Source organism: Microtus pennsylvanicus, chromosome 5 (assembly GCF_037038515.1).
Source record: "Microtus pennsylvanicus isolate mMicPen1 chromosome 5, mMicPen1.hap1, whole genome shotgun sequence".
Classification (NCBI taxonomy): domain Eukaryota; kingdom Metazoa; phylum Chordata; class Mammalia; order Rodentia; family Cricetidae; genus Microtus; species Microtus pennsylvanicus.
In genome coordinates this window covers 90,011,330-90,033,803 of record NC_134583.1, presented here as the reverse complement: position 1 = coordinate 90,033,803, position 22,474 = coordinate 90,011,330, and the positions used below count along the sequence as shown (strand labels likewise).

Below are 22,474 nucleotides of genomic sequence, written 5' to 3'. Positions count from 1 at the left end.
TGTCAAACCATGGACCCTGAGGTGTCCCTCCTGCTGCTTTGCCCTCTTGGGGGACTGTCCCAGGAGCAAGTAGCAGTAGAGCTAAGCCCAGCTCATGATCGTCGTCCACTGCCTGGAGGAGACAAGACCATTACTGCCATCTGGGAGAGCCGGCTACAGACCCAACCCTGGATCTTTGATGCTCCCAAGTTCCGCCTTCACTCAGCCAAGCTAGCATCCAGCTCACCTGGACCACAGCTGCTCCTGCAGCTGGGTCTAACTTCCTACCGGGACTTCCTGGGCACCAACTGGTCCAGCTCCGCCTCCTGGCTGCGGCAGCAGGGAGCTACAGATTGGGGTGACAAGCAAGCCTATCTGGCAGACCCACTGGGGGTGGGTGCCGCATTGGTCACAGCTGATGACTTTCTTGTCTTCCTGCGCCGCTCTCAGCAGGTGGCCGAGGCACCTGGGCTGGTGGACGTGCCTGGTGGGCACCCTGAACCTCAGGTAAAATGACTGAATACAAGGGCGCAAAGTCCAAGCTCCTAGTTCTGGTTTCATTTTCTCTTAAAGGGAAAAGCGGACTGGCGTTTTGTAGCCTGCAGCCTCCCATGCTGTGTGCCCTGCTTGAGGGCTGTCCAGGAGAAACTGTGGGTCTAGAGGAGCATAGCCCATGATTCTTACCACTGCTGAGAGGAGACAGGGTGCTCACTGCCGTTCAGGACACCAAGCTATAGATCTAAGCTGAAACAGTCCTATGGAAGCTAGGGAACATGGGAGGAGAGACTGAAGGGGAGGAGATGTCACTTCTCACCCAATCCATGTAATCCTTCCTAGCCAGGCTTCTGACTGCTTATTTGGAATAGGAGGGCCTGGGTTAAGGGATTGCCAAGACTCCCACACTGAATCTGCCCTAGGTCTTCATGAACAAGAGGAAAAACAGTGTTGGAATTGGTATAGATGAAGGCTGAGCCTAAATTTTTCACAGGCCCTGTGCCCTGGTGGTAGCCCTCAGCACAAGAACCTCCCTGGGGAACTGGTGGTACGGGAACTCTTCTCCAGTGTCCTACAGGAGATCTGTGATGAGGTGAGTGACAGGGGCCCCAGATATGATGGGCATGAATGAAGGGGTAGAATTTGCTAGAAATTCGCAGGCCTGGGCTGGAGTAAGGGTCTGCATGAGCTAGCTGGCACTGAGAAAGAACATGGCCTTAATGCCGTGGCCATGATTCTTTGGTCCTCAGAGTCTTTCCTACAGTAGAAACAGAGAAAAATGTCTAGTCTAGTCTGTTCCTATATTTGCTGAAAAAATGTGAGTCTCAACTTCACTTGAGTAAAACGTCTCTGGGGCTGGGTGGTGGCGCACGCCTTTAATCCCAGCACTGGGGAGGCAGAGGCAGGTGGATCTCTACGTGAGTTAGAGACCAGCCTGTTCTAGGACAGGCTCCAAAGCTACACCGAGAAACCCTGTCTCGAAAAAACAAACAAACAAAGGACTTCCCTGGACAATTTGTCCCATTTCTCATCTGTAAAATGAACGTACCCAGAGCCTGTATTTTAATGGGACACATGGCTAGCAAAACAAAAGTGCCAAGGGTCACAGGCCATTGAGGATTGGGGATGAGCTGGTAAACTGCCTAGCATAGTGGTTCTCAACCTTCCTAATACTGCAACCCTTAATACAGTTCCTCATGTGGTGGTGACCCCCAACCATAAAATTATCTTCATTACTACTTCATCACTGTAATTCTGCTATTGTTAGGAACCATAATATAAATATCTGTGTTTACCAATGGTCTTAGGTGACCTATGTGAAAGGGTGATTCAACTTCCTCAGGGGCTGCGGCCCACAGGTTGAGAAACACTGACTTAGCATGTACAAGGCCTGGGGCTTGATCCTCAGTACCATGTAATCCAGGTACAGTGATACACACATACCTGTAATCCCAGCACTCAGGAGATGAAGGCAGAGGATCAGAAATTCAGGGTCATCTTTGTAGCCTGGGCTACATGAGGCCCTGTCTCAACAAAGACAAATATGCAGAACACCAAACCAACACTAAAACAGGCCATTGAGAGGGCAGCCTGACAGGGGGGACTCCCTGCCACAGGTGAACCTGCCACTGCACACCCTGAGCCAGCCACTGTTACTGGGCATCGCTTGCAATGAGACCAGCGCGGGCAGAGCCAGTGCAGAGTTCTATGTCCAGTGAGTGCTCTGGGGGGCAGGATCCTGGGTGAGGTGGGTGGGGAAGGAGCGGGTTTGAGGAAACTGGAGTTCTTCAGGGTTCCTTTAAGGTCTGGACACAAACCAAGACACTCTCGTGTTCTTGCCCAGATGCAGCCTAACTTCAGAGGAGGTCAGGCGTTATTACATGAATGGGGGACCTGAAGCCCACGAATCTACAGGAATCATCTTTGTGGAGACACAGGTGTGGAGCCGACCTTCAAGGGGTCTGGTGATGGGGTGGGGGGAGGATACCTGGGTGAGGCAGAGATCTCCAAGGGGCACAAGGCTTAGCTCCTACCTAAGGGAAAAGTCCAGAACAGGGACAGTAGAGACGTACTGAGGTTCCGCAACTCCGGACACAGCTCCAAGGAAGTCTGATGTCTGGGTCTCATTGATTTCCCACAGAGGGTACAGAGACTGCAGGAAACGGAGATGTGGGCACAACTCTGCCCTTCGGCCAAAGGCGCCATCCTCCTCTACAATCGCCATCCACCTCTACAGTCGGGTGCGGAGAAGACGCACCTGAGTCACCCTAGCGTCCCAGCCCTATCACATCGCTGAAGACAATAAAGGACTTTTATTTTTCAATTCCGTTGGCTTCTGCTGTTTCTCTGAAAGTCTGGGATCCTATGGGAGAACCCAGGGTGGGTGAGAGGGGCTGACCGCGTGGCAGAAAGGGAGCTAAACAAAAAGAAAGCCTCACAGCGCAGCCTCCGTGTGTCCCTCTTGTTTGGTGAATGTGGGCCAGGGCGCAGGAAAAGCGACCTCGCTGCTGAGCGGCGGGACGGGATGCCTTAAACTGGATCCGGTACCGGACGGGTGGACAACGGGTAGACACCGGTACCTTTCGGGAACCCCAAGACTTCCGCTTCGCGGACTCTGGCACCCTAGACCAATGAGAGCACGGGGGCAGGTCCTTTGCCACACATCTTCACCTTCCTGGCCAATAAGCGTGGCCTGAACCTTGCGCCAATGAGGGATCGGGGGCGGGGCCTGTACGGGCGCAGGAAATGGCGGCGACTGCGGAGCCTGTGAGTGGGGGACAGGGGCGGGGCTTGTCTGTGGCTCCTCCTTTCACGCCCCCCTAACGCTGTAGGTGGGGAGGGTGTCCCTAGTCCCGAGCCGGTGGTCCAGATCTGGAGGCCAGTGCTGGAAGCGCCGGGGCACCCACGTCTGGTGCCTGTCCCGAGCCTGCTTCAGTCTGCCTTTGTGGGAAACTGAGACAGGCTCCCTCCCTCTGCCCCGACCCGCCCGACTGGGACCACCAATGCACCCCTCTCGGGGGCCTCCCTTTCCCAGCTGCCCGCCCGCCGTCATCATGCCGTCTCTGTTGCTCCTGCTGCCCCTGCGCCTATGCCGGCTGTGGCCTCGCAGTCCTCCCACCCGGCTTCTCACAGCCAACACAGGGCAGCGGTGAGTTGAGCTCCAGATCTTGACCATGTTGCCCAGTGGCTTTCTGTGGAGAACCCTGCGTTCTGAGATAGCTGTCTCTGCATTATATGTCAAGTGCCTTTAGAGGTTTGTCACAGATGTCCCTCACCTTCAGTGCTGGACGCAGCGTCAAGAGTTAAGAGTAGAGCCGCAGTATTGAGATAAGTGGCAGATGGGGAATTTGAGCTCAGGTCAAACCCAGTACTCTTTTCATAGTGCTGATACGTTGTTAGGCTTCACTGTGCGTACACCGGGAAAGAGGAGGTGGGGTACAAAGATTTGGATTTCTGGGCTGGTCAGGAGGAATGAAGCGGGGGTGCAAGCCTGCCTTTTCCTTTGAGATGGAGTTTTCCTAAGTTTCCCAGGCAAGGCTCCAAATTCAGTCTCAGAGTTCAGGCACAGCCACCATGCCTGACTTGGAAATCAAACTGCCACCCCATACTGGCACTGGAACACAGAACCTCATGCATAAGAGGCCAGGAAATCTTTATTTACTTCACTGATAGAAGGTCTGACGTAGACTAGGCTAGCCACAAATTTACTAGTAGCCAAGGAATGACCTTGAATTTCTGACTTTGCCTCCACCTCCCAAATTCTGGAATTACAAGTGGTCACCACCTCATATCACAAAACCTACTGGTTTAAGTAAGTTTTTAGGGGCTGGAGAGATGACTCAGAGATTAAAGCACTTGCCAAGTTGGGCGGTGGTGCTGCCGCCTTTAATCCCAGCACTGGGGAGACAGAGACAGGCAGATCTCTGTGAGTGTGAGGCCAGCCTGGTCTACAGAGTGAGCTCCAGGACAGGATCTAAAGCTAGAGAGAAACCCTGTCTCAAAAAGAAACCAAACTAACAACAACAAAAAACAATTGCCACTCTCAACAGAAGACCCGGTTTTGGGTTTTGTTTTGTTTTAGATTTATTATGTACAGTGTTCTGCATGGCCAGAAGAGGGCAGCAGATCTCATTATAGATGGTTGCAAGCCACCATGTGATTGCTGGGAATTGAACTCAGGACCTCTGCATGAGTAGCCAGTGCTCTTAACCTCTGAGCCATCTCTCTTGTCCAAGGACCTGGTTTTGATTCCCAGCATCAACATGACGATTCACAACCACACTCTTCTGACCTGTTGGAGGCACCAGGCATTCACGTGGTGCACATACCTATAAACACTCATGTACATAAAATAAAATAACAAATCTTTTCAAGACAGGGTTTCTCTGTACTTTGGAGCCTGTCCCGGAAACGAGCTCTTGTAGACCAGACTGGCCTTAAACTCACAGAGACCCTACTGCTTCTGCCTCCTGAGTGCAGGTGTGTGCAACCACTGCCCAGCTAAAACAATAAATCTTTAAAGATGCGTTTTAGCCAGAATGGCGGCAGGATGGCAGTGCGCATCTTCAGTCCCAGAACTTGGGAGACAAAGGCAAACTCGGTTTAAGGCCAGTCTGGTCTACCTAGGGAGTTCCAGGTCAGACAAAGCTAATGAGACCCTGTTTAAAACAAAACAAATAAACAAACAAAAAGACAGCAGAACCCCTTTGGGTCTGTAGGAGACCAAGGACTACACTTTGAGGAGTCCTGACCATTCCTGAAACGCCCAAAGGAAAGGGTAATCTGGAGCTAGAAGTGTCTTGGGACTAACTTCAGTTCCTGGTGGTTGAACTGAAGGGTGTGGCCCAGGGAGGGTGGCAGGACAGGGCAGTGGTGCCCTTTGGTCTCCTAAGCCTCTGCAGGTTTGGGCTTCTCTTCACAGGTCTACTTCTACTAATTACTATGAACTGTTGGGGGTGCATCCTGGTGCCAGCGCTGAAGAGGTTAAACGTGCTTTCTTCACCAAGTCAAAAGAGGTATTGGTGTCCCCGAGGTGCGGAGGGAGGACGATGAGATCTGAGCCAGGCACAGGAGCACTCTACCTTCCTGGGTTCGGTCTGTCCCTCTAGCTGGCAGCACATTCCTACCACCTGTGTGGAGAGGGGGCACTCAATATCCTCTCTGAGGAAAGGATGCGGCAAGGCCAGGGGTCCATCCGGTGTGATTTTCTTTGTTTGTTTTTGAGATAGGATCTCACACTGTAGCCCAAACTGGTCTCAAACTTTCAATGGTCCTCCCATCTCCACTTTCCTAGACCTGGAGCTACAGATGTGAGTTGGAATGTCTGGTTGGTCTTCTTGGGTGAGAGGGGTAGAAGTCTCTACTTTCTGACTCTCTGGCCCTTGGGGGGTCAGCAAGCTGGTGAGTGAGAGGCAGTGGCCCACAGGCAAGGACTATGGGAGTGATGCCAGTCTTTTTGAGTGGACATCATCAGGATAGGTCCTAGGAAGGACGTGGAAAATGAGATAAGTCTCACCCTAGCTGCACCCTGACCGAGACCCTGGGAACCCAGCCCTGCATAGCCGCTTTGTGGAGCTGAATGAGGCCTACCGAGTGCTCAGCCGTGAGGACAGTCGTCGCAACTATGACCAACAGCTGCATTCAACCAGTCCCCCCAAATCTTCAGGGACCAGAGCCCAGCCTAAGTATACCCAGGAGACACACAGGTACTGTCTCCTGATTCTGCTGTCCCACTCTGAAGCCTTCCAGGGAGCTTCATCTTTCCATTGCCCTTTTGCTCTCTCAGTAGCTCCTGGGAACCCCCGAACGCACAATACTGGGCCCAGTTTCACAATGTAAGGCCACAGGGGCCTGAGTCAAGGCGGCAGCAGAACAAACACAACCAGCGGGTCCTGGGGTACTGCCTCCTGCTCATGGTGGCAGGCATGGGCCTGCACTATATCGCTTTCAGGTGCCTCTCCATCCTTCCTCGGGTCCTGGGCAGAGGGTGGGTGAAGAGTGCTGTGGCCGGCCAGCCACAGCAGCCTATGACCCGCATTCTTTGTCTCTCTAAAGCTAAGAACTTTGTGAAATCAGTCTTTGGAGCCTTGCCTTGCTGGGTAAAGGCAGCGCTGCATGAAATGGCTAAAGCTGTTTTCTCTTTCTCATAGCTTGAATGTTAATCTTTGGTGCTGGTTGTTAGAGAGCCTAGAGCCATCCAAAACCATGTACAAGGAGGGCATAGAGAAACCCCTGGGGTTCTCTTCCTCCGGCCACATGGTAAAACGGGCATGGTGGTGTATGCCTGTAATCCCAGCACGCAGGAGATGGAGGCAGGAGGATAAGAAGCTGGGGGCTGGAGAAATGGTTCAGTGATTAAGATTGCTTGCTGCTCTTACAGAGGAACAGAGTTCACAGAGTTCAATCCCCAGTACCCACATATGATAACCCACAACTGCCAGGAGATCTGATGCCCTCTTCTGGCCTTTAAGCAAACCTGCACACACATGACATGAACACACACACACAAATCTTTTTGTGAGGTCCAGGGTCATCCTTGGCTACATCACTGAGTTTGAAGACAGCCTAGGCTTCATTAAACTGTGTCACTATAGCAAGAAAGGGAAGTGAGGGAGGACAAGTGCAGTGTGACAGAGACAGTCCTTGCTGGCAGCCAGGACCTCTCGCCGCTCTCTCATGCATGCTGTAATTCCAGTTTTCTGCAGCACAGAAGCCCAAAGGATGGTGCCCACTGCCAGTACTGTCTAGTTCAGCAATGGCGATGAGAGAAATACACCCCCTTCTTAATCTCCTGGGAGGGCCATTTCGATTTCAGACCTGTTTCACCAATCTTCACCAGACAGTCAAGGACTTAGGGTACCACCCAGCCCTGCACTGACCTTGACCACTTGGTATCCTCCCCTACTTCCCCTGGCTCCAAAACAGGGTTTCTCTGTGTAGCCCAGGCTGTACTTAAACTTATTCTTGTTCTGTAGACCAGGCTGGCCTGAAACTCAGAGATCTGCCTGCCTCTGCCTCCCGAGAGCTGGAATTAAAAAATGTGGGCCACCACCACCCAGCTTGTGCCCTTTTCTTTCTGTTTTTGGTTTTTTGAGACAGGTTTCTCTGTGTAACAGCCCAGGCTGTCCTGAAACTCACTCTGTAGACCAGGCTGTCCTTGAACTCAGAGATGTGCCTGCCTCTGCCTCCCCAGAGCTGTGATTAAAGGTGTGCACCACCACCGCCCAACCTCTTTTTTCAGTTTATCACAAAACTGCTTGTTAGGAGAGATGTAAAGTTGTGTGGTAGATGCTAGAGCCTGGTTGAGGACCAGGGCTTCAGGGACAGCAGAGTCTGGAGAACCAGAGTTAATTGCAATCCCCTCACAGGAAGCTGGAGCAGGTGCACCGGAGCTTCATGGATGAGAAGGATCGGATCATCACAGCCATCTACAACGACACGAGGGCGAGGGCCAGGTCTGTCACTGCACCATCTTGCCTGGCTCCCTGCCCCAGAAGTACCCTTCAGGATCCCTGCCCAGATCTATCTTTTCTCCAGGGCCAACAGAGCCAGGATTCAGCAGGAGCGCCAGCGGAGGCAGCAGCGTCGGAAAGGATCCTCCCTGCCCACAGAAGGCCCTGGGATCGTGCCCCAGGACAGTAGCCCTTGAGGGGCTCACTTAAGTGGGACCTGCATTGGTCCTCTCCTTGCTGCCTATCCAGGACTACAGATTTCCCACAGCACGTGCAATAAACTCATTTTCAGACTCTTGTCCGGCTCGGTTCTTCAGGTCACACATCTCACCCTTCACCTCTTGTTGCAGCGACCCCGGAGCCTGGCCTCCAGGGCGGTGCGTCCCCTTTCCCCTGCAGCGTCCGGAGGGGGCGTTGGAGGGGACCAGCTCCGCCCCCGCCCCGCCTCCTCCCGCAGCCTGGTGGGGAGCGCGTGTTTAGGTCACATGAGCCTCCAGCCCGCCAGCCCCGGCCAGGCCCCCTGCCACCCCCGTCGTCCCCGCCGCCCGCCGTCCCCGCCACCGCTACCGCCACCGGCCGCCTGCCCGTTCTGCTCCTCCAGCCGCCGCCGCGGCGCTGCGCTGCGCTGCCTGCGCCCAGGGCTCGGGAGGGGGCCGCGGAGGAGCCGCCCCCCGCGCCGGGCCCCGGGTCCCCGCGCCCGGGCCCGCGCCATGGGTCTCTGGCTGCCGCCGCCCCCCGCGCCGCCGGGCTAGGGCTATGTGGGGCTCCCAGGCGCGCGGCCCCCGCGGGCACCATGAGCCCCCTGCTCCGCAGCCTGCTGCTCGCTGCACTGCTGCAGCTGGCCCTCACCCAGGTATGTGTGTCCACGACATCCAGCTCGCCCGCCCGCGGTGCCCTCTCAAGGTTGGCGGAAGTAGGGAGGCGCCCGGTACCTCTGCGGAGGGGATCCACTGGTCCAACTACGGATAACCCTGGGTGCCCCTCTACGCAGGCCTGCTAGCCCTAGCTCTAGCCCCCTTGCCACTCCCCCACCCCACCTTAGCCCCTGGACTCCTGGGGAGGGGGGCGGAGCTGCTTCAGTGCCCTCGGAATCTCTTTGCCTCTCCCACTGTCCCTGCTCCTGACCTAAAACCAAGCCCAGCTCCTAGGCTTGAGGTTGAGTGCCACTCCCATAGTACGTTTGGTGGGTCTTGGGCCAGGGAGAAGTCCCAGATGGCTAAGTGGACAAGGAAAATTAGAGCTGAGGTCCTAGGAACAGAACAACCTGGAAAGATGTCAGAAAGGAGCAAGAAGCCTGACTCAAGGCCAAAGCACTCACACAGTCACAGGGCCAGGCCTTATAGAGTGCACCTTGGGCCCAGGTATCTTCTTTCCCACAGGCTCCTGTGTCCCAGTTTGATGGCTCCAGCCACCAGAAGAAAGGTAATAATAGTTAACAATAACTTGATTCCAGCCAGTACTAAGAGGGGTTGGCACATGCCCTGAGTTTATGTCCCTCATCGTGTGTGATTCCCCACCCTTTGGGAGATGCCGTTTCTCCCAAATGAGGAAACTGAGGCAGAGAGCTTAATGATTTCTTGAGAAAGAAGGCAAAGGAAGACAGGTTTAAAGGAAGGGTTGGGGGCGGCGACAAGGTACTGGGGAGGCTACATGCTGGAAGCAGCTTCAGGAAAAGCAGTAAGAACTTAATCCCTCTGGGTCTGCCCACAGTGGTGTCGTGGATAGATGTTTATGCGCGTGCCACATGCCAGCCCAGGGAGGTGGTGGTGCCTCTGAGTATGGAGCTCATGGGCAATGTGGTCAAACAACTAGTGCCCAGCTGCGTGACTGTGCAGCGCTGTGGTGGCTGCTGCCCTGACGACGGCCTGGAATGTGTGCCCATTGGGCAACACCAAGTCCGAATGCAGGTATTGGGGTCTATGGGTCACGCATGTTGATGGGACAGTGGTGCTCTGGGGGCTGGGTCAGCCCAGAGACAGGCACACAGGAGGCGGGAAGTTCTGGCCATTCTTTCTCTAGCCCATGAGTATCCCCTTTCTCTGCCTTTCTACTGCCCCCCACCACTCACTGTCTCTTCCTCATTCTCCTGAGTACAGATCCTCATGATCCAGTACCCGAGCAGTCAGCTGGGGGAGATGTCCCTGGAAGAACACAGCCAATGTGAATGCAGGTGCCAGCCAGGTCTAACTTCCAAGTTCACAAAGTGTAGCCTGGGGAGGGGGTATCAGGCATGGGATTGCACTGTAGTAGGGACTAGGTGACTGAGAGTAGACCAGAAGTAGGCATGGATCCTGGGGCAAGAGAGCAGGAGGCTTGGGTTTCCTTACCCTCTCTCATCTCCTCCCCTCCTCTATCTCTCCCCGTCTTTCGTTTTTCAGACCAAAAAAAAAGGAGAGTGCTGTGAAGCCAGATAGGTGAGTGCCTGAGGCTTGCTGCTGGTCCAGGAGAGAGCCCACGGGTAGGCTAGAAGGTGCACAAGTGAGCCAGGAGGCTGCAGCCCCCTCTTTGCTTTCTCCTCTCACCTGACACCCCTTCCGTTTTATGCTCCCCAAATCACTGCATTCTGTCCCAGCCCTAGCTCCTGGGAAGACTCTTTCCACCCCAGACATGTCGCTTCTCCTCCTAGGGCTGCCATACCCCACCACCGTCCCCAGCCCCGCTCTGTTCCGGGCTGGGACTCTGCCCCGGGAGCACCCTCCCCAGCTGACATCATCCATCCCACTCCAGCCCCAGGACCCTCTGCCCACGTTGTACCCAGCGCCGTCAGCGCCCTGACCCCCGGACCTGCCGCTGCCGCTGCCGACGCCGCAGCCTCCTCCGTTGCCAAGGGCGGGGCTTAGAGCTCAACCCAGACACCTGCAGGTGAGGAGTCTATGGGGGTGGCATTTGTGTGGGAAGGCATCAAGGCTGTGTCCTGGAGCAGGTCCAGGTGAGCCTGCCAGTGGGAGAGAGACCGGGGAAGGAGGCGCCAGCTGCATGTGTTAAACATTTACTGCGCATCTGCTGGCAACCAGATTAGTAAAACACAACTCCGGTTCAGATGCTCAAGTCAGAGAGCGGGAGAAATGATGCCTTCACCAGCAGAGGATGCTGAGCACTGTGATGGGGCATCCGATCTCATCTCTGCACAATTCAGCCATCTCTTGGAGCAGAACTAAAGACTTTCTCCAATTTGCAGAGCTTTATGTTTCACAAAAGCCCATGTGATAGACATTTGCTCCGCTCTGTAAGCTGAGAGAGAGCAAGGAGTATGGGAGCCCCGTGTGCCTCTGCTTACAATGCTTAAGCAGCCCTTCTGTGTTCCATAGTGAGGCCATGGGGTGATATATGGGCCAGGCTCTGGAGGTCCCCAGAGACTATCGGGAAAAAATGGGGTTCAAAAAAATAAAAAGAAATGTGTCAAGAGGACCGGGACCTGGCATGGTAGTGTATACCAGGAATCTTGGCACTCAGGTGGAGGCAGGAGGATTAGGAGTTCAAAGTCAACCTCAGCTACAGAGAGTTTGAAGTCAGCTTGGGCTGCTTGAAATCCTAATTAAAAAACAAAAATCCACAAGAAGGCAAAAAGGAGCTTTGGCTGGGTATGGTGGCACACACCTGTAATTCCAGAACTGGGGAAGTAGAGGCAGTAGTGATTTTTAGTACAATCTGGGCTGTAAATCAAAGTGGTCTCAACACACAAGCTGTAATAACAAAGAGCTGGGGATGTAACTGAGCTGGTAGAGTGCTTGTCCAGCATGCAAGAAACCTTAGATTTGATCTTGAGCAACAAGTGAAACCAGGTAGGGTAGCATTCAAAAGTTCAAGGTCATTCCTTGCTGAGTTTGAAGCTAGCTTGGCCCACATGAGTAAGGGCTATAGAGATGGCTCTGTGGTTACGAGCACTTTCTGCTATTGCAGAGTATCCAGGTTTGGTTTTCAGCGCCTACATGGTGACTCACAACCATCCACGAGTCCAGTTCCAGGACATCCAATGCCCTCTTCTGCAGGCACCAGGCGTACATGCAGTGCACATGCATGCAAGCAAAACACTCATACATATAAAAGATCCAGCCTGTCGGTGGTGCACGCCTTTAATCCCAGCACTTAGGAGGCAGAAGTAGGATCATCTCTGAGTTCAAGGACAGCCTGGTCTACCGGGGCTACTCAGAGAAACCCTGTCTCGAAGAAACAAACAAAAATGATATAACTAAATAGATAAATAAATAGGGGCTGAAGAGATGGCTCAGCTGGGAAAATACCTTCCAAGCATGAAGACCTGAATTTGGATCCCTCACACCCATGAAGAAAGGTAGGAGTGATACACTGTAACCTTAGTGTGGGAAGGGTAGGCAGAGACAGAAGGAACCCTGGAGTTTGTCAACCATCATAGAAGAATCAGTTAGCTTCACACCTAGTGACTTTGTCTCCAAAGATAAAAAGTGGAAGGGGTAGAGAGAGACGGCTCAGAGTGACTGCTATTCCTGCAGAAGACTGAGTACAGATCCAAAACCCTCTTGAGGGCTGCAACTCCAGCTGCCTCCAGCTCCAGCTCCCTCTCCTGGCCTCCTCAGGTACCTGTATACATGTGCTTATATAGGCAGACATATACACAACTAAGTAAAAATAGCAAAATATGTTCTTGTTTGTTTTAGTTTGACTTGGTTTTTTGAGACAGGGTCTCTACATAGCTTTGGCTGTATTGGAACTTGCACCGTAGACCAGGCTGGCCTTGAACTCATACATCTGCCTGCCTCTGCCTCCCAAGTGGTGGGATCAAAGTGTGCACCACTACACCAGGCAAAAAGGATAAAGGTGGAGGATGATTAAATCTTAAGGATATTACACACACACACACACACACACACACTAGCCCCTCCTTTAAAAAGTCACCTACCTTTCCTTCCTTCCTTCCTTCCTTCCTTCCTTCCTTCCTTCCTTCCTTCTTTCTCTTTCCCTCTCTCTCTTTCTTTCGTTTATTTCGAGGCAGGGTTTCTCTGTAGCTTTGGAGCATGTCCTGGAACTTACTTGGTAGACCAGGCTGGCCTTGAACTCAGAGTGTCTGTCTCTACCCACCAAGTGCTAGGATTAAAGGCATGTGCCACCACTGCTTGGCAAAAGCTACCTATTTTTATGTTCATTGGTGCTTTGTCTACGTGTATGTCTGTGTGAGGGTGTCAGGTCCCCTAGAACTGGTTCCACACAGTTGTGAGCTACTGTGTGGGTGCTGGGCACTGAACTAAGTCCTCTGGAAGAACAGTCAGTGCTCTTAACCACTGAGCCCTCTCTCCAGCCCATTTAACAAAATTAAAAAAAAAAAATAAAAATGAATAAATATGAAAGAAGAGCTTGGAGTTAAGCTCCAGGCTGTACTAATATCCCTTCCTCCACTCCCCAGGTGCCGGAAGCCTCGAAAATGACAAGTGGCTTTTCAGATTCCACAGGGCCATTTGCTTCACAGGCCTCGTCCTAGTGGGAGAAGACAGGAGCATAGAAGAACCAACTCAGACTGGGAGGAAGCGGCCCCAGGACATGGACCCTTTAGAGAGCTCTCCTGCCATCCTTTGTCTCCTAGCACTGCCATCTGACAGTTGGCAAGGGACCTATATCTCCCCTTAGGGGGAACAGGGTACTAGCTCAGCTAACCACCCTGGGCTAATGAGCATCTTCTGGTTGCTCTGCTTCCCCTCACTATGAAGACCCTAAGCCTCTGCAAACGTGGGATTTGGGCTCTGTTACAATAACTCTGACACCGCCCCCTCAATCCTGATAAAAAAGATGGAAGACACCATCACTGCTTGCTTCTGTCATTGTTTGCTACACTGTAGGCTGGCCAGCTTGGGCAGGAAAGTGTGCACCACTGCATCTGAGCTTGCCTCTCTGGGCCATGGGGACCCAGGACCCAACAATGGTTCCCAGGCAAAGCCACAACCACCACAAACCTAGCCAGGGAAAGGAATGTGGGACCCATGTTCACATGGGAAGAACGCATGACTGCTGCTATTAGAACCCTTTGGGCTTCAGACAAGTATGACTTTCTTCACACAGTAGGAAGTTACACCCATTTTCCCCGCTGGGCACTTTACAATACTGTTCCCTGTGGCTGCCCTTTTCATTTCTCAGTTCTGCCTTTTTGGCTGGAAGGCCTCCTTTAAGAGTACACCCCCACCCCACCCCCACCCCTACCCCTATACAGTCTTCAGCTGTGCAATCACTAGTACCCCAGGATTCATCAGAGATTTCTAACTATCCCACTCAAGCTAAGTGTCCACCCTTCTCTAGTGTCCTGGATAGAGTGGGAACCCAGCCTAGGCACCAAGGCTACGACAAGATGTTTGGGGCAGACTTGACTGAAGGCAGGCAGTCACCCAAATGAAGGGACTGGTGGAGTGTATGGTCATGATCTTGGAGGATAAACAAGAATTCCTGATGATGGCCACATACTTTATCCATTTACAAGAGTCTCACATAGCCCAGGCTGGCCTCAAACTCTTTACGTAGCCAAGGATGACATAAATTTTTAATCTTCCTACATTCACTTCTTACATACTGGAACTACAGGGTTACAACTGGGAATCAAACCTACCTGTTCCTGCAGGCTAGGCAAGCACTACCAACTTAGCAACATCTCCGGCCCTGATACTATGTTTAAACTTTTTTTGTTGAGATAATGTCTCATGTTGTCTCATGTAGCCCAGGCTGACACAGTATTCAGCCTCCATGTATGCCTGCAGGCCAGAAGAGGGAACCAGATCTCACTACAGATGGTTGTGAGCCACCATGTGGTTGCTGGGAATTGAACTCAGGACCTCCAGAAGAGCAGTCGGTGGCCCTAACCTCTGAGCCATCTCTTCAGCCCTGACTCAGAGATCTTTACGTAGCTGGGGATGTCCTTGAACTTCTGATCCTCCTGCTTTCACCTCCAATGGCGTGGGACATCACACCATTTTTATAATGTTTAGCCTTCTCGGTGGTGCTGTTGGTGATCATGTTCTGGCTCCACGATGTTAGAACCTGAGAGCTAAAGCCTCTGAGCCCACTAAGCTTGGCCTTAAGTCACCCACTTGCTTTTATCTTTGGTGTCTTGAGTACATGGTCTTAGCAAGGCAAACAGGCCTGGGACAGGCATGAACTCACCAAACTCCCTAACTCAGGTTTGGCTTCCTCTGAATTTTAGGGTCCTTCTATTGACAAATGTCTACCGGGTATGGTAGACCAGACCCAGTCAGGCCACCAAAGGCTGTGTCTGTTCAGTGTGCAGCAATGAAAGGTGAGCCTGGATGCTGCAGACCACAAGATGGAAGGGGTTCGCACGCGACTGGGCCATGTGGGGTGGACGTCACGGAGACTACTTCCAGGAGAACGATTTGCTCAAGGTCACGCAGCCAGGAAGCCTAGAAGTGGAAGACCTAAGGATTTAAACCAGGGGTATCGCTTTGAACCCTGGGTTCTTCTCACAAAAAACTAGCCAAAGGCGTGCGGGGCATGACGGCGGAAGTCAGCGCAGTGTTGGCTAGAACCCCTCTGGGAATAGGTACTCATTCTTGCTTAACCAAATCACATAGGCCGGAAGTGCCTTCTGTCTTTCAAAAACCATTTTTACCAAACCCGACAGGTGCCCTGGGCGGCGGAAGTGATGTTATCCACGACGTTATTCAGGAGGCGGAGCTAGAGGGGAAGCCCCATCCTAAGAGTGAGGCAGCGGGTTCGGGACGGTCCAATGAGGGCGGGCAGCGTGTCCCGCCCTGTAGCGACGAGGACGCGCCTGCGCAGAGGTGACCGCACGCGTGCGATTGGCTTCGGGGGCGCGGTGAGGAGGTGAGCGGGGGGCCACAGCCCGGGCTGGGGGATTCGGGTGCAGGAGGGCAGGCTGGGGCAGGCCGGGCCGAATCAGGCCTTAATCTGCGTGCCAGAAAGGGGTAGCGGACGAGGGAATTGGGGCTGGGGTCCAGTGTCTGGCAATGCCGCAGGGGGCGGGCTCTCACGCAATACGGGGCGGAGCCCTGGGACTCGGGGCGGGACGCGGAACAGCGGCGGTGCGAGTGGAGGGCGGAGCCCAGCCGCCCGTAGAGGGGCTAGGACGACTGCGGGGCGGGGTCTGGCGTTTAGAGGAGGAGCCGGAGCAGGTGGAAGGTGGAGCCTTGGGCTCGGAGACGGAGGGCGTGGGGTCCCAGGCGTTGGGGGCGGGGCTTCAGCCGGTGAGTGGCGTAGCTCCTGTGCTGGAGAAGGGGCCTAGAATTGCCGAGGGCGGAGCTGTAGGTCAGGGGGCAGAGCCACGTGCCCTGAAGGCCGGGGCCAAGGAGCCTTGCGAAGAGCTGAGCCCAAGTAATGGCCCTGGGCGCCCACGTGGGGGTGGTCTCCGTGGTGGCCGCGTCTGGGGTCGCGCTAGACCTAGAACTCCCCCTGGAGAGATTGTGTGGGTGGAGCGGGCTCGGCGCCCCGCTGACTCGGGGCCAGTCTGGGTGCCCCGGAGGCCCCCGAGAGCTCAGAGCTGGGGGGGCACCTCTGGCGGAGGAGGCACGGCCCCGGGATGGGGTGTACCTCCGGAGGACCGGGGCTCCCCAGAGCCGCCTAGCGGAGATGTATGGGTGCCTCGGGGCCGGCCACCTGCAGCAGCGGCAGAGGTGTGGGTGTGCTGGACAGGAGGCAGCTGGGTGTGGCGGGAGTGGGGTCCTCCGGTCGGGACTAATCCGGGGCAACCAGATAGGGTTTGGACTTTGCGTAAAGGGGCGAGCGAGAATTGAAGAAAGGAGATGGGGACCGGGAGGAAGGGAAGGTCTGGTATTGAGTAAAGGGGCGGGGCCCTGGCTGCTGTGGCCTCCCCTGACCCCCTCCCCTCGCTGCTGGGGTCCTCGGCCAAGCCCCCTTCTCACGGGACTGGTAAGTGTGGCCGCAGAGCCCAGGGGACAGGGTGGTGACAGTGGGATTCACCAGGAACAGGCAAAATACAATGGGAGTGGCATCCTCCTGATACTGACTGGAGTTCCATGATCCTCCCCTCTCGGTCTGGTGTTGGGGACTGTGTCTACAGAGACATGAGGCTGAGCTGGGTCCTGACAATACTGTCCATTTGCCTGAGTGCCCTGGCCACAGCCACGGGGGCAGAAGGCAAACGCAAGCTACAGATTGGAGTGAAGAAACGCGTGGACCACTGTCCCATCAAGTCTAGAAAGGGAGATGTCTTACACATGCACTACACGGTAGGTATCAGGGTGGAGCTTCTGGGGCAATGACAGTTCCTGGGACCCAGAAGGGACTGGGGATCTCATTCTTTTTATTTATTCATTTATTCATTTATTTATTTATTATGTATACAATATTCTGTCTGTGTGTATGGCCAGAAGAGGGCGCCAGACCCCATTACAGATGGTTGTGAGCCACCATGTGGTTGCTGGGAATTGAACTCAGGACCTTTGGAAGAGCAGGCAATGCTCTTAACCTCTGAGCCATCTCTCCAGTCCTGGGAATCTCATTCTTTTTTCAATTAGGTAGATGACCTTGAGCCCTTTGGCCTGTAGCTCTTTTCCAGGAGTCTGCCCTTGCCTTTCCTCGTACTCATCATCTAGATGTTAGCATGAAAAGTACTGCACCTGGGCTACTAAGGCATCGTCTCTTAAGAAATGTAACTACTAGTGCTGTGGTGACTCCATCGCTGGGGTGGGGAGAGGGACTGGGTGAAAGGGCTTCTGGAGTGGTTGGTCACCTCCCCTTACTAGTTTTCCCCCCGTCTATCCCACAGGGGAAGCTGGAAGATGGGACAGAGTTTGACAGCAGTCTACCAAAGAACCAGCCCTTTGTTTTCTCCCTTGGCACTGGCCAGGTCATCAAGGGCTGGGACCAGGGGCTGCTGGGGTGAGTCTGGGGACATGTTGCAGTGATGCAGGAAATAAGCTGTGGGAGGAAAAGTCCGTTTGTGGAGCAAGGGTCTGGGTGCCCACGTGCTGAGCATGTATCATCCTGCAGGATGTGTGAAGGGGAAAAGCGGAAGCTGGTGATTCCATCTGAGCTGGGTAAGAGGCCCTTGGGGTTAGGGGGGACTCGGGGAGGGGGAGCAGGGCACTTAGATGTCCCTAAAGTGGTTAAGGCCACTTCAGCACACGGGTCCCCACACTATCTAGTTGTCCTAGTATATGCCACTTCCAAGTCTGGCCCGTGTTCAGCAGCCAGACCGGGCAAGGCTTGACTCAGCTGTAGTGTGACCCTCTGAGACCTTGTCCTCCTCCACTGTACCCCCTATTTCCGCCTGCCTATAGCAAGCTTATCCTTTATGGGGGCTAGAAGGAATCCTGGCCACACTTACTTTGTGTTTTTATGTGTTTTTGACAGGGTATGGAGAGAGGGGAGCTCCCCCAAAGATTCCAGGTAATACCCCTGACACCCCCACCCCATGACCTTCCCTGGGTCCCAGGTCCCAGTCTGACCAGACTTCTCCCTTCAGGTGGAGCAACCCTGGTGTTTGAGGTGGAGCTGCTCAAGATTGAGCGACGTTCAGAACTGTAGCAGGCCGCAGAGGGGTAGGAGACCCCTGTCAGGGACCAGACTGCTTCAAAACACAACAAAACAAACAAAATATTTAAAACCCAAGAGTGAGTCTGTGTTTCTTTGTGAATTCTAAGAGACTTAGGTTAAGACTTTAGCTTCAGCATAGGGGGAATAGCTCAATGACTCAGAATGGGGCATGGGCCTAATATGAGTGAACCCCCACCCCCACCCCACCGGATCCCCAGCTTGGGGGAAGAGAAAATAACATTAGCTTCAGCCTCAGCTTTCCTGATAACTGCAGAGCCTTGAGGTACAGCCTCAAGGGCTGGAGACCCTTACCCAGTGCAGAATAAAAAAAATTTAAGAGAGCTGGGTAGCACTGCTCCCCAGCCACTTGGCATACCAGTCTGGGAGCCAGCATGGGGTCATCACCATGATTATGTGGCTCGCAGGAAGACCTGTGGTCACCTGGGGAGTAGCTGAGTGGTGACAATTGTAGAGCAGTGTGTCACCCCCCACCCCCCAAAGACCAGCCAAGCCTATTAGCTGCTCCAAGGCCATGTGATCCCAGCTTTATTTTTAAAGGGCCTGCGCCGCAGAATCAATATAAAAACACAAAAAGTCCCATCAGTTTAATAACAATAAAAAACCCCAAAAATGGAAAACTGAGGGCAAGGGAAGTGGCCCCTGGGCAGGGGCACAGGGATCCCTGCTCATGGCACCAGGCCTGGCCGCAGGGTCCCCTGGTATTGCTGTTGCTACGAGGTTGGGGGCAGCGATTGTCCTGTGGGAGCCATGGTCATCTGGGTCAGGACCCTTACTTCTTCTGGGGTGTGCTCAGCTTCTGCATGCCCCGGATCTTGTCCAGCAGGCCAGAGATGAAGGCCTAGATAAGAGGGAAGAGGGTGTATCATTAGTGAGGCACCCAAGATGATAATCTGACATACATACATACATACCCACTCTAAGGGAAAACGACTTACCTCAGTGGGTTTGTAACAGTCAACTAACAGCTCCTGGTGAGGGAAAACATAGTGAGTTTTTGGGGACAGGACTTACAGTTCACCTATACCCTCCCAAGGGACTGAGGCCACTTAGGGACATAGCTAAGTTAAGTTCCATGACCCTCGTTTTTCCAGAGGCAGAAGATGACCCAAACCAAAGAAGGTATGGCACCATGGCAGAGCTTCCCCAAGGGGCAGTGTCTCCAGGCAGCCTCCCCCGGATGACTTCAGCTTACCTTCACTCTAGCAGCCCGGGTATCATCGCTTTCCATGTCCAAGAGTTCATCCACATCTATCTCCAGCTCTGGGATCTCCTCCTCCTGGGGTAGGGGTGGGAGAGAAGGACAATGCCTCAGCAGGAGGGGGCCTGGAGAGGACTCCCTGCCTAACTCAAAACCGTACCAGCCCTCCTCGCCCAGCACAAGACAGCTGCTCTAGGAAGGAAAACAGATCAGGTCTGTGCCAAGGCAAATTGCCCAATGAGGGGGAACTTCCTGTCCCTGCCAGTGGGCACCAGACAGACAGGGCTGGGGACCTTGGGCTTTGAACCTAGCAGATGTGTATTCTCAGCATCCAGGACCTCTAGCTTACTAGAGCACTGGTGGGGCCAGCTGTCCCAGTTCATCACAGTCCCCTCCCCTCCCCCAAACACCTGTCACAGCTTCCTGGGAGGGAGGAGGAAGTGAGGGGTCAATGGGAAAGACCCATGCTTGATAAAGGGGGAAACAAAGAGCCCATGCTTTGAGGAGAAAGGGGTACACCCCCCTCCTCAAGGGAACAGCTATCCCACTTGGAGCCAGCTGCATTCCAGGGCTGGGCTAGGGTAGGCATCACAGGGCAAGCCCACTCCTCCACCCTACCCCTGGGGGCCTGAGTCACCATCTGAACAAGCAGGGAGTCATGGGGTGGAGAGCCAGAGCCAGGAGAACTGGCTAACCGGTCTCCACAGACAGCAAGGCAGGCTAGCCCACTAGAACAACTCAGATCCTTTATACACTTGAAACAGAGTTGTGCCTTTCAACTAGTGTCTACGCTAGCCCAGAGAGACGAACTAGATCAGACCTTTCACTGTCAGCCCAAGCTAGACCCCTGCCTCCAGTTCTATTCCTGTAGGCTTGGGGAGAACACCATGCTTAACCTGGGGTAGCACCACGAAGGACACAAGGTTCGAGGCAGAGGAGAAAGCTAGTGACTCGGGTCAGGCAAGAAAAGCCACACACTGGGGAGCGGCGAAAGTAAGACGGGAGGCTTGGCAGCAGAACTCCCACTGACCGGTGACAGACTGACGGTGGGGTTTCTGAGCAGACCGACTTAGGTCCGGTTCTAGGGTATCGGCACGGGGTGGGGAGCGTACCTGGCAGTCGTAGAGACGCGTGAGCTGTTCTAAGATCCACTCCTCCAGGTTGAGGCGCTTCCGTAGCTCCTTGCGGTCGTACTTGACGGTGACCTTCCCTTGCCGTCTCACCGGGCCATCATCATCCGCGCCCCCTGGGCCTTCGCCGGCCGCCCCGGGGGGGCTCTGGAAGTAGACACGAGGCCCCGTGCTCCCACTGCCCGGCCCGGGAGCCGGGGCAGCCAACGCCGCGCCCCCCGCGGGGCCGCTGTCCGCCATGGCGGCCGCCGGGGCCACGTGCGCGCTCGGGCCCCTCCCTGCGCCGCCGCCTCCCGGACGCCCGCCGGCTGGCTCCGGGCCGCTGGCTCCGGTTAGCTCGCGGGCTCCGCTCCGCGCGGCTCCGCGGCGAGGGCGGCGGCGGGGGCGCCCGGGGGCAGCTGCTGCATGCGGAGCCCCCGGGCTTGGCCTGGCCGCGCCCCGCCCCCTCCCCACCGATCCGCCCGCCCTTTGTCCCCCGCGGCCGCCGCCCGAGCCGCCGCCGCCGCCGCCGCTTTCTCTGTCTTGCTCTCTTCCCCCGCCCCCCGACCACACCCCCTTAAAGGGCCAGCCCCGCTTCAGGCACCCCCCCTCTCCCCAACCCCGCCTCCTGAAAGGGGTTAGGAGAGGACCTAGTTTGCAGGGTCCGGGGCTCTGCGGTCCCCCCCTTAATTTAACCTCTGGCCCCCAAACCCAGACTTCTAGGTGTCGGGTGCCTGGATCTGCACGTCCGCCAGGACCATAGTTCTCTTCTGGCCCTGTCTCATTCTGTCTCTGAGGCCGAAACCGAGGCGGGCTAAGGCATAAGGCCGAGTAGGGCGCGGATCCGGTGAGGAACGTGCGAGACCCTCGGCCAGCAAGGGGCTAGATGACGTCCGCGAGCGGGCCGACACGTGGATGGGGCTTCCGGGGATAAGGGAGTGCAAAGGCGTCCAGGAATTCTATTTGGCCGGAGCACCCTACTTGGTTCGGTCTCACGGCCTTCAAGAAGTCGGGGGTTAGGGCGTGTAGAGTTAGCCCTGAAGCTTACAAAAGCCAGGACCCCAGGCGACCACCGCCCACCGGCTGAGATGGCGGCGCGCGGGGCGTTGTGGGCAATGTAGTCCACGGCTCGGCTTTGCTGCTCCTCCCAGCTAGAAGCAGAGCCCGCCGCGAAGCGCAAACTTGTTTGGGTCGCGCCTCTCCTGGATGGCTGGGTTGTGCTAGGCGCGGCCCTGGGCACCCTGCAGCTTGCGCGTGTGCGAAGGAGGAAACTCTGGTACAAAGAGTAAACCAAAACTCAAAATGATAAAGGTAATAATAGCAGTTGACCCCAAATGAGCGTTTATTTGGACCCTCATCCGGCCTGTTCCGCTTTGAGGGCAACGAGCTAGTTTTCCCAGTAGCTCCTCTATCCTTCACACTTTAGGAGACCACGTTCCTTCCTTCACTGTCTGAAACTTTAAATTGTCTCATTCATCCGTTTCTCTCTCTCTCTCTCTTCTAGACAGCGAATTTTGGTAGCGGAGAGCACTGAAGACCTTGTTTGCTAATACCCAACCTTGGAACACCCTGTTCACTGTCAAACCTACAGGCCTTAGTAAACTATCCGGTCCCTACAGAACCCCAACTCCTAAAACTCTGACTCAAGCAGACGACTCCGTCCTATTGGTTAAACAAATGACCATAAGAGAATGGTGGACTTTGTTTAAATAGGAAAACCCGTGGAAACTTCA

The 22,474-nt window shown here is 54.6% G+C and overlaps 5 protein-coding genes across 12 annotated transcripts; 4 read left to right on the top strand and 1 right to left on the bottom strand.

The window, feature by feature from the left end:
• Nucleotides 1-9: 9 nt before the first annotated feature.
• On the top strand, nt 10-2,797 carry Nudt22 (nudix hydrolase 22). Its single transcript, XM_075973348.1, has 5 exons — nt 10-486; nt 968-1,066; nt 2,091-2,188; nt 2,318-2,411; nt 2,615-2,797. Exons 1-5 carry the CDS (start codon nt 10-12, stop codon nt 2,768-2,770), a joined length of 924 nt encoding a protein of 307 aa, XP_075829463.1. The 3' UTR covers nt 2,771-2,797.
• A 399-nt stretch (nt 2,798-3,196) lies between these two features.
• Dnajc4 (DnaJ heat shock protein family (Hsp40) member C4) lies at nt 3,197-8,223 on the top strand. Of its 3 annotated transcripts, XM_075973342.1 has the most exons (7): nt 3,197-3,240; nt 3,509-3,622; nt 5,396-5,489; nt 5,995-6,179; nt 6,260-6,424; nt 7,842-7,928; nt 8,011-8,223. In XM_075973342.1, the coding sequence occupies exons 2-7, from the start codon at nt 3,528-3,530 to the stop codon at nt 8,120-8,122; spliced, it is 738 nt and encodes a 245-aa protein (XP_075829457.1). In that variant the 5' UTR covers nt 3,197-3,240; nt 3,509-3,527; the 3' UTR covers nt 8,123-8,223. The 3 variants fall into 3 exon arrangements, with proteins under 3 accessions (XP_075829457.1, XP_075829456.1, XP_075829454.1); XM_075973341.1 differs by lacking the exon at nt 3,197-3,240 and having other exon boundaries at nt 3,283-3,622; nt 6,263-6,424; XM_075973339.1 differs by lacking the exon at nt 3,197-3,240 and having other exon boundaries at nt 3,284-3,622.
• A 204-nt stretch (nt 8,224-8,427) lies between these two features.
• On the top strand, nt 8,428-13,695 carry Vegfb (vascular endothelial growth factor B). Of its 2 annotated transcripts, none has more exons than XM_075973343.1 (7): nt 8,428-8,778; nt 9,305-9,347; nt 9,636-9,832; nt 10,022-10,095; nt 10,304-10,339; nt 10,552-10,787; nt 13,303-13,695. In XM_075973343.1, the coding sequence occupies exons 1-6, from the start codon at nt 8,719-8,721 to the stop codon at nt 10,763-10,765; spliced, it is 624 nt and encodes a 207-aa protein (XP_075829458.1). In that variant the 5' UTR covers nt 8,428-8,718; the 3' UTR covers nt 10,766-10,787; nt 13,303-13,695. The 2 variants fall into 2 exon arrangements, with proteins under 2 accessions (XP_075829458.1, XP_075829459.1); XM_075973344.1 differs by having other exon boundaries at nt 8,430-8,778; nt 10,653-10,787.
• A 1,871-nt stretch (nt 13,696-15,566) lies between these two features.
• On the top strand, nt 15,567-18,488 carry Fkbp2 (FKBP prolyl isomerase 2). Of its 5 annotated transcripts, none has more exons than XM_075973334.1 (6): nt 15,567-15,722; nt 16,936-17,104; nt 17,644-17,756; nt 17,868-17,914; nt 18,231-18,266; nt 18,343-18,488. In XM_075973334.1, the coding sequence occupies exons 1-6, from the start codon at nt 15,625-15,627 to the stop codon at nt 18,402-18,404; spliced, it is 525 nt and encodes a 174-aa protein (XP_075829449.1). In that variant the 5' UTR covers nt 15,567-15,624; the 3' UTR covers nt 18,405-18,488. The 5 variants fall into 5 exon arrangements, with proteins under 5 accessions (XP_075829449.1, XP_075829451.1, XP_075829452.1 ...); XM_075973336.1 differs by having other exon boundaries at nt 15,682-16,784; XM_075973337.1 differs by lacking the exon at nt 15,567-15,722 and adding an exon at nt 16,003-16,102.
• A 515-nt stretch (nt 18,489-19,003) lies between these two features.
• On the bottom strand, nt 19,004-21,184 carry Ppp1r14b (protein phosphatase 1 regulatory inhibitor subunit 14B). Its single transcript, XM_075973333.1, is given in 5 exon segments — nt 19,004-19,272; nt 19,370-19,402; nt 19,627-19,710; nt 20,745-21,133; nt 21,136-21,184. Coding segments are annotated over 5 exon segments (609 nt in total). The 5' UTR covers nt 21,170-21,184; the 3' UTR covers nt 19,004-19,203.
• Nucleotides 21,185-22,474: the final 1,290 nt, after the last annotated feature.